General features: G+C 44.5%; 1 protein-coding gene across 1 annotated transcript; it reads right to left on the bottom strand.

The window, feature by feature from the left end:
* Nucleotides 1–2,410: 2,410 nt before the first annotated feature.
* LOC101282964 (zinc finger C4H2 domain-containing protein) lies at nt 2,411–9,755 on the bottom strand. The gene is made up of 4 exons (XM_004286690.3): nt 9,320–9,755; nt 7,562–7,734; nt 6,514–6,676; nt 2,411–3,862 (listed from the first exon to the last, which is right to left on the bottom strand). Exons 1-4 carry the CDS (start codon nt 9,473–9,475, stop codon nt 3,749–3,751), a joined length of 606 nt encoding a protein of 201 aa, XP_004286738.1. The 5' UTR covers nt 9,476–9,755; the 3' UTR covers nt 2,411–3,748.
* Nucleotides 9,756–10,067: the final 312 nt, after the last annotated feature.

Here is a 10,067-nt window from a genome sequence, read left to right as displayed (position 1 = left end):
TCCCCACTGTGTCAAACGTGTAAAGAGAGCCCCAAACCGGGTTATTCCCAGATTGGAAGGCCTGGGTTCTAGTTGTGGCTTTGCTCTTAACCTGCTAAATGACCTTGGGTAAGTCAGTTCCCCTCTCTGGGTCTCATTTATAAAATGTAATACTACTAACAGTACAGGGCTATTAATGTGAGCATTAAATGAGAATGTTGAAGAAGGTGCTTTACAGCATCTTACCAATATAACAAATAACTTCCCTTACTCTCCTCCTCCTCCTTCATCTCTCTCTCCTTCACCTGCCTCGCCTTCGTCTTTTACTCTATTTTGTTCCTTCTCTTCCTTTCTTTAGTCTCCTCTAACCAGGTCTCAGACTTATCTGAAGAACTGCTCTTAGGCAGAAGAAACACAGGCTTTAAAGGCAGACAGACCTAGCTTTGCCTCCTGGCTCTGCCCCTTCCTAGTGCTTTGTTAGGCAACTATTTTACCCTTTTTGAACCTCAGTTTTATCATCTGTAAAAATGGACACGCATAATGCCTTCCTTGTAAGGTTTCTGTTGGATGATGTGGTAGGTTGTCTGCAAATACGACCAAGAATTGTCCCCATCTCTGGCATACATGCAGCTCCTCCCATCAAGAGGCGGAGTCTCTTTTCCCCACTCCTTAAATCTGGGCTGGCTCTGTGACTTGCTTTGACCAATAGAGTACAGCAGCAGTTTTGCTGTATGACATCTGGTCTTATGCCACAAAAGGCCTTGCAGCTTTTGTTTTCACCCTCTGGGAAGACTGCTGCCACATAAAAAAAAATGTCTCACTATTCTACTTGGAGAGAGAGGCCCAATGGAGAAAGAAAGGCCCTGGAGAGTAAAATACTACAAAGGGAGGTGGGAGGCCCAGCCAGCCCACAGCTGTTTCAGCCACCACAGCTGAGGTATCAGATATGAGAGAGCACACATCTTGGGTCCTTCAGCCCCAGCCAAGCTGTCTGAGGCAACACCACATGGAATAGAAATAAGCCATTCCCAGCAAGTCCTGCTCAAATTGCAGAATCACGAGCAAACAAATGGTGGCTGTTTTAAGCCACTAAGTTTTTGGGTGGTTTGTTTCACAACAGATAGCTGAACCAGAAAAATTAAATGAGATGGTAGCACCCCACCCAGTGGCTGGCAGGTATAGGTACTCAACATTTGATTGTTCCCTTCCCATTCAGAGGTGTTCCCTGGGAAACAGCTGACCTGGCTAGTTGTGCTGCAACTGAATTGACAGATCTGACCTCCAGTGTGCCAAAGATGCAAAGCAATGACCACTTCTCCTATACTTTACGGGGACCTGCTGAGAGCTATACAGGTTAAGGTGTACTCCAAGTTACACAGCTGAGTGTCCTCCCTTTGCCCAGAGTGAGTCTAGGCCACCTTAAAAGCAGACTTGTAGCTGAACAAAATCTGGGGTGGTAGAGTAATGTCAGCTAAGACAAATAGTGTTTCTTTTGACCGCTCATCCAATCTACCTGGTGCCAGAGGCACAAGGGGTAGAAGTACTTACTACATGCCTGGCATTGAGTGCTTACTATATGCCTGGCATTGCTCACAACAGTGCCAGAAGTAGGTACTGTTATTTTCCCAGATGAGGACACTGAAGCACAGAGAAGTTTCTGTCAACTGTTGTGTTTCTGGAAAGCATTGGGACAGTTTAATGTTCAGGATATTAATTAGGGTGCCCTTGGGATCAACACTTGTAGAAGAAAAGGGAAGAGAAGGAGGCAGGATTGGACAGAGGGAGCTATTGAACTGCAACTCAGTCTTAACGGAAACCACAGTCCACCCATGGGGAGCTCTGAAGCTGGGATGACCCTTTGGAGTTGTTCCCTATTGTATCCTCATAGGGGAACAGGCCTTTACATTCCTGCATCAGTCACTGAATTCCTAGTCCCTGATTTCTAGTTCAGAGTTATTTCACCTACTCCTGTGATCAAGCCATCCCAAATGGGAGAAAAGCTTAAAAAAGTGATCATGGAGAAAAAGTAGGAAAAAAAATGGACTCTGGTACCAGACAAATCTGTGTTCAAATCCTGATACTTCTCTTACTATCTGTCTGTTTAACTCTGCACAAGTTATTTAACTTCTCTGAGCTTCAGTTTACATTTTTGGAAAATGGCAATAAGAATACTTAGCTTGAAAGGTTGTTTTGAAAACCAAATACAATCATCTATATAAAGCATCTTACATAGAGACTTGACACAGAGTAGGCACTGAGTACATGGAAATTATTATAAAAATAGGGTAAATTATTATGCGGTGGTGTGCCTGGTTTTCTCTCTTGTAGGGTGGAGTGAATAAGAGTAAAGAAGAGCTACCCAGAAGGGGAAAGGGCATTACATCTTTTCTGTTACCTGGTACTTGTAGGCACTGAGTCAGCATTTACTCCAATGAACAAATGTTTATTTAAAAGGATTTGTACAGACATAACGCTCTTACTTTCAAAGAGAAGAGGAACCTTTTATATATTATGAACACACAGACGCTGTGGCAACTTAAAACTACAGCTAAGAAAGGAAGGAAAAATATCCCCCCTCCCCAGCCAGGAGCTAACACTTTTTCAGTCAGCCAGCCCCAATCCCTGTCCCTTAAGTTTGAGAGTGACTTGACTAGAGATGTGGCTTTGGAGGAGGGAAGAGCTGTAGGGCTTGGGGAGCCTGGTGCCTTTTCTTTTGAGAGGGAAATCCACCTACACAATCCACAGAAAAAGGGGTGGCCAAAAGCTGACCTGAGCTGAGGCTGCCTTAGAGAAGAGAGACTGGAGTAGAAATCCCACCTACCTGCATGTGTAAAGTGATTGGCATTCACTTGAATCTCAACCCACTACTCTGACCTCTAAGATATACCATTTGAGTAAGTGCCAGAGTAATGGTTTTGAACAAAAGTCGACACAAATGTCAGCCTGGGGCCTCTCCAGCCTAAGGCAGCCCCGATAGCAGAACCCTCAGACCAATGACTTAGGCAACGAGTTAGGCAGGACTTGTGGAGTGGGTCTGGCTCCCTGATTTCACTGTGGGGAACATCTGCTACTGATTTTCAAAAGCTAGGGTTTATTATGGGAGAAAAGCCCACAGATTTTAGGATCCCCAGACACATAGCCTGGTACCTGAGAACTTTAATATATCTGGGAAACTGCCAGGTGGTGGGGTGGTGAGCTCAATAATAACAGCCAGGCCTCCCAAATGAATATGAAAAAGGAGAGCTTGTCCAAGCTACCTCCGGGCCTTGAGGATGAGATGAGGTTGCGGGTGGGGCAGATAAATGCACCAAGCCTATTGAAAAGTCCAGCAAGAAGACTGTTGTCCCTTCAGAGCCTAAGGCAAAGGTACAGGGAGGGGGCACACTGGAGCCTTCACCTGAAACAAGATATGGGTCTCCCCAGGCCCTCAGGCCTTAGGCCCCAGGCCTCAGGCACAAGAGACAGAGAATCACATCTGGGACTTCCGCCCTTCCCTTAGCTCCAAACAAGGGCAGGGGTTGAAATGTGGGTGAGAGAGAAGGGATCTTTAGACACAACTGTCATTAGCACCTGAACCACATCTCTTCCTAAACCAGAAACTCCAAGAGCAAAAAGAAATAAGAGCAAAGTGAGAGAGGGGTTGTGCTTCCATCACATTAAATAGGAGACTTTGTAGAGGTGGGGAAGGGTTGTTTCACATGGAGACATCAATCACTCTGGCCAAGGGGAGGGGTTATGAGCAGCAGAGCTCTAAGTGTTCTCCCTCTTTTCATTCATCCTGCTTCCGTTTTGGCTTTTTGGGGTTCCTGGACCGACTCTTGGCTTTGCACAGAGGGCATATAGGTGCATTCCGGTGAATTTGTTGGTGACATGACAAGCAGGCCTGGTGGGGGGCACAAGACAAAGCAAGTTAGTGGTCAGATTCTTCTAGGCCATGGCTCATCTTTCCCAGGGGCCCCCACAAGCAATTGCGATTTCCCAACAGGAAGGAGCAAGACCCAAGCAGTGAGTCCCAAGTAGCAAGATCTGTGCTGGATGTAAGGGATGCAAAGGATATAAGGGAGTGAGAGTCAAAGAGGGGTACTGAGGAAAATATCCAAAATTTGGCAATAAGGCAAAATGTGAATTGCATATTCATTAAGCATTATACTGGAGCATGGTCTAACAGGCTCACTCAAGGATTATTTAATTCTCTAGGACAGGTATCAATAAACTTTTTCTGTAAAGGCCAAGATAGTAAATATTTTGGACTTTCTTTTCAGGTCATATGATTTTAGTTGCAACTACTCAGCTCTAACTGCCTTACATAAAAGAAGCTATAGACAATACATAAACAAGCAGGCATGTGTGGGGGCCAATAAAACTTTATTTACAAAAACAGGGAGCAGGTCACACTTGGCCTATGGGTTCTGGTTTGCTGACCTTTGCCCTAGGAGAATGTCTCTTTGTTTGACTATTTACTACTTATTTAAAAAATTGAAGTATAGTTGATTTAAAATGTTGTGTTAGCTTCTGGTATACAGCAAAATGATATAGAAGATAGATAGATAGATAGATAGATAGATAGATATTCTTTTCTGTTATGGTTTATTACAGGATATTGAATATAGTTCCCTGTGCTATACAGTAGGACCCTGTTGTTTATCTATTTTATACATAGTAGTCTGTATCTGCTAATCCCAAAAGCCTAATTTACCCCTGTCCCACCCCCTTTCCCCTTTGGTAACCATAAGTTTGTTTTCTATGTCTGTGAGTCTGTTTCTGTTTTGTAAATAAGTTCATTTGTATCATATTTTATATTTCACATATAAATGATATCATATGGTATTTGTCTTTCTCGGTCTGACTTACTTCACTTAGTATGATAATCTCTAGGTCCATGCATGTTGCTGCAAATGGCATTATTTCATTCTTTTTAATGGCTGAGTAGTATTCCATTGTATATATGTACCACATCATCTTTATCCGTTCATCTGTCGATGGACATTTAGGTTGCTTCCATGTCTTGGCTATTGTAAATAGTACTGCTATGAACATTGGGGTGCATGTACCTTTTTGAATTAGAGTTTTCCCTTGGATATGTGCCTAGGAGTGGGATTGCAGGATCATATGGTAACTTCCATACTGTTCTCCGTAGTGGCTGCACCAATTTACATTCCTGCCAACAGTGTAGGAGGGTTCCCTTTTCTCCACACCCTCTCCAGCATTTGTTATTTGTAGAATTTTTAATGATGGCCATTCTGACCGGTGTGAGGTGATACCTCATTGTAGTTTTGATTTGCATTTCTCCAACAATTAGTGATGCTGAGCATCTGTTCATGTGCCTATTGGCCATCTGTATGTCTTCTTTGGAGAAATGTCTATTGAGGTCCTCTGCCCATTCTTTGATGGGATTGTTTGTTTTTGTGTTATTGAGTTGTATGAGCTGTGTTTATATTTTGGGAACTAAGTCCCTGTTGGTCACATCATTTGCAAATATTTCCTCCCATTCCTTAGGCTGGCTTTTCATTTTTGTTTATGGTTTCCTTTGCTGTGCAAAAGCTTATAAATTTGAATAGGTCCCATTTGTTTACTTTTGCTTTTATTTCTATTGCCTTGGGAGACTGACCTAAGAAAACACTGGTACAATTTATGTCAGAGAATGTTTTGCCTGTGTTCTCTTCTAGGAGTTGTATGGTATCATGTCTTACATTTAAGTCTTTAAGCTGTTTTGAGCTTACTTTTGAGTATGGTGTGAGGGAGTGTTCTAACTTCATTGATTTACATGCAGCTGTCCAGCTTTCCCAATACCACTTGCTGAAGAGACTTTCTTGTCTCCACTGTATATTCTTGCCTCCTTTGTCGAAGATTAATTGAACGTAGGTGAGTGGGTTTATTTCTGGGCTCTCTATTCTGTTCCACTGGCTATAAATACTTTTCCATTAAATAGTATACTATTTGACTATTTACTATTGATCAGGGCCCAGATGCTGTGACTTAATGTTGATAAGGCACAAATGGCTTTTGCCCAGTAGAGATGCAAATTATTTTTGTTACAAAGAAAAAGGTAATCCTAAAGATTACAGTTTTATTTTCCTGTAGGACATTAACCTGTAGGACATTATTTTCCTGTAGGACATTAACCAGTTCTGGATTTAACATTGCAAACTTATTTTGGCATTCCTTTCTTTTCTTGACTATATAATTATCCGTTCCTCTAATGCTTCTGGAACCAGCTTTGTGATGCTGCTGGCTCCCTTGTTAATGACACACATTCACTATATATTTGTCCGAGTCACGTTTCTAACTTTCTGAAAATTATACTTTAGCAGAGCCTGCCAATCTCCCTGCATTCTAACCTCTCTGGGAATATGAGGCAACAAGACCAGTGGCTCTACTATAGCACACATACACACCACCCCTTCCTCTGTGTCCCAAGCGAAGGCTGTTTTAGGAAGACCCCAAATAAGTAAGGCCAAAGCCCCAGACCCAACCTTCCATGGGGCGGCTTGAGGATACCTTGCTTCCTCCACAGTCCATACCCAGCTCACTCACCTTCATAGGTGGGGGCTGCTGCCTGAAGGTGGCTGTCTGCCGAGTGTCCTGCTTCCTAGCCACTTGGAGTTGTTGGGCGGCAGCGGCTGCAGCGGCCAAGGATTCAGGGATTGGGGGCTCCTGAGGCTCCGTCTGCCACTCTGCTTTCTGCTTCTCAAAGTAACTTTGGAGATGAGAGACATTAGCTGGATCATTCTGAAAGCAAGGAGAACCTTGCCCCTCTTAAGGACTCCATGCTACAGAACGAAGGGGGTTAGGCTGTGGCTCACTGTAGGAAGTTCCTGCACCCTCTCCAGCCCAAGGCTCTTTTCCCTGGGTACCAGGCCCACTGTGTGTTGGGAAGGGTACTCCTCCTGCTCCTTGGCTCTGACAGGCCCAGAAAAATTTAAAAAATCCCAAAGCTAGCCAAGTCCTCAAAGGGCATTTGTCTGCCCTCCATCCCATGTTCCTTTGCAGTATTCCTATTAAGTGTTCTCAGGCCTCTGCTGGCATACCTCTAGGAATAAGAAGCTCACCACTTCCACAGGCAGCCTGCTCTACCTTAAGGAAGTATGTTCCCTTGTATTCCTTCTACTGAAATGAGCTCTGTGTCTCTGTAAAGTAAGCCTAGTTCTTAACTCTGGGTCTTAAGATAAAGTTCCAGGCTAGCCCCTGGAGGCCATGAAAGCTCACCCTTCTGTGTGTTCAAGGTTTCTGGACACCCCTTCTAGACCTTGACTTGGAAAGTGACCTCTTAAGAGTCACAGACACATACACACACAAAGAGTCATAGACATAGTCTTGTATTGTCAAAATTGCACAAGGAACTTTAAAAGCCATCTAGTAATTCTAGTCTAATCATCTAACAGCCCAACACAGAGACTTACCCAAGGTCATGCAATGAGTCGGCCACTGACAGGCCTGGGGCTAGGACTGGGTACCCTGACTTTCAGACCAGGCTTTATGTGTGTATATATACGTGTGTGTATATATACGTGTGTGTGTGTGTGTGTGTGTGTGTGTGTGTGTCTGTGGTGTATGTTGCAGGGACAGGAGGCAGGCAGCTTACTCCAAGGAGAGCTTCTCCTCCTCTTCACATAGGTCAGGGAGCCTCTGCAGGCCCAGAGTCATGCGCAGGGCATCCACATGTTCCTTCAGCGGCTTATACTCATCATGTAGCCGCCGGGTAGACTCTAGCAGCTTGTTTAGGTCATTCTCAGACTGTTTGATGGTGTTTTCCATCTGGAACACAGAGTGAGGCAAGCACAGAGAAAAGACTCCAAGATTCTCAGCGAGGCTGTACAGCTGAGTGGATAATAGCACAGGCTCCAGAGCCAAACCAATCTGTGATCAAGTCCTCAACCCACTATGTATTCTATGTGACTCTTGTCAAGCCTCAGTTTTTTCATCTGTATAATGGTGGTAACATTCATACCTACCTCATATAATCTTGGTGAAGATTCAACGATTGAATTCATATAAGCGCTCAGTACAGGGGCTAACACAGAGTAAAGGCTCAATTAGTGGTAGTTATTATTCAAATATAGCATCTTAGAGCTGGAATGGCCCTTAGAGTTCATGTAGTGCACCCCACCACCATTTTACAGATCAGAGAATTGAGACTCAGAGAGAAGTAACTTCCTCAGAGAAATGCTTCCTAGGAGCAAAGACTACATAAAGACTCAGGGCTTCTGCCTCCCAGACCAGTGGCTTTTCTCCTAGATCAGTGGTTCCCAAAATGCAGTTACCAGATCAGCAGCATCAGCGTCAACTGGGAACTCATTAGGAATGTAAATTCTCAGGCACCACCCCAGATATAAGCAATCAGAAATTCTGCGGTGAAGTCCAACAATCTGTGTTTTAACAGGCCCTCTAGGTGACTCATGAGGCATGTTCAAGTTGGAGATCCACTGGCCCAGATTTTCAGCCCCTCTGTGACTAATACCTTGTTTATTTCTCTATCCTTAGTTAGCTGGCAGCAGAACTGCCAACTCCTCATGAGACCCTGATATCCTGTGATCTTGTGACACAGACAATCCCAGGTAACTACTGTCCAAATTGCATTCATATTTCCTTTAAGACCCTAGGCCTGGCAATATCAGGAAGTAGATATTGCCACAGAAATGAGTCTCCCAAGAATAGAAACTTAGCTCCTTCAAACGTGATTTAAAAAAAAATTCTCATTATCATAGGCTCTAAGGGTTGGAAAGGGCCTTACAGGTCAGCACCTCCAACCTCCCTCCTGGTGAAGGAATCACCAATACTGCAGCCCAGACAGGTGATCATTCAGACTCTGCTTTAATAACTCTATAAAGTGGGGGGCTTATCACCATAGCAGGCAGTTCATTCCCCACATTCCAAGGGTCTCCAAAAGAGAGACTGTAATGAGGGAGCCCCAGTTGGGTAGGCTGGCAGAGATGGTTTGTTTGGCTTAGTTGGAAGCTTTGGAGCCCTAAATTTAAGTTAGATCCCCAAGGCACCTGCCTGCTCTGCTTTTCCCCAAGGCTAGCTCTCAACTTCTAGACTCCCAGAATGAGAGCACATCAGTGCTGAGTGAGACCTCAGAGGTGACTGAATTCCTCTCATGGTACAGAAAAGGAAAATGAGGCCCCGAGAGAAGAAGGAACTTGTCCAGTGATATACAGTCGATCAGTGACAGAGCCAGGGCTGGATCTCAGAACTCCTGGATTCTTCCATTTCACCATAGCCTGATGCCTACTCCCCCAAATCGGCCACAGCCATATCTCAAGGAGAGTCCACAGCACTCACCACTGCCTATTCCTCCTCAAAGGGCCCAGAAATAGGCTTCAGGCAGCCAGCCACATACCACATTGATATCAGCGTGGATCAGTCGGAGTTCCTCCACATGGGCCATTTTCTCCTGTAGCAGGAGGTCCATCTCCTGCTTGTATTCCTTCAGGTGCCTCTCCTCTGATTCAAGGGCCTCAAACTCAGCCTTCAAACGGGTCTTGATCTTTTCCATCTGCAGGGTCTTGTTCCTGCCATTCCCCCAAAGGAGGAAACAGACCAGCAGGAGAAGGCAGGAAAAGGGAAATGGAGTACAGAGTTAGGGAAATGGAGTACAGAGTTAGAGAAATGGAGTACAGAGTTAGGCTCTGAGCCAGGGCTATCTTGTTAAGCCATCTTTCTAAGCTTCCCTCTCTTCAGGCAGAGGCAGCCTGAAGCCGTCCCCACAAAGGCAGGAGATTCTTTCTTCTAAGCTAAAAGCTCAGTGGGTCTTGAATGGGGATGATTTTGTTCCTTGATGGAGCATTTGAAAACATGGGGCAGGTTTTAGCTGTTAGATTTATTCAAGGGAGAGCACTACTGGCATTTAGTGGATATGGGCCAGAAATGCTAAACAGCCTCTCAATGCACAGGAAAGTCCCACATCACAAATAACTCCCACCCAAGATGCCAACCATGACCTCTTGAGAAACTCTAGAGCAGCACTATCCAATAAATTTTCTACAATGATGGAAATTTTCTGTATCTATGCTTTCTAATACAGTAGCCACTAGGCACATGAAGCTACTGAGCATTCAAAATATGGCTAGTGCAACCGAGGAACTGAA

Source organism: Orcinus orca, chromosome X, assembly GCF_937001465.1.
Source record: "Orcinus orca chromosome X, mOrcOrc1.1, whole genome shotgun sequence".
In the NCBI taxonomy this organism is placed as follows: Eukaryota; Metazoa; Chordata; class Mammalia; order Artiodactyla; family Delphinidae; genus Orcinus; species Orcinus orca.
This window is presented reverse-complemented; position numbering and strand designations above follow the sequence as displayed.

Excerpts from the sequence above, each read along its gene's own strand:
- LOC101282964 (XM_004286690.3), bottom strand. The coding sequence starts at position 9,475 with ATGGAAAAGATCAAGACCCGTTTGAAGGCTGAGTTTGAGGCCCTTGAA. Across the intron at positions 7,735-9,319 it reads TCCACGCTGATATCAATGTG|ATGGAAAACACCATCAAACA; the intron begins GTATGTGGCTGG and ends TCTGTGTTCCAG. Across the intron at positions 3,863-6,513 it reads AGCAGCCCCCACCTATGAAG|GCCTGCTTGTCATGTCACCA; the intron begins GTGAGTGAGCTG and ends GCCCCCCACCAG.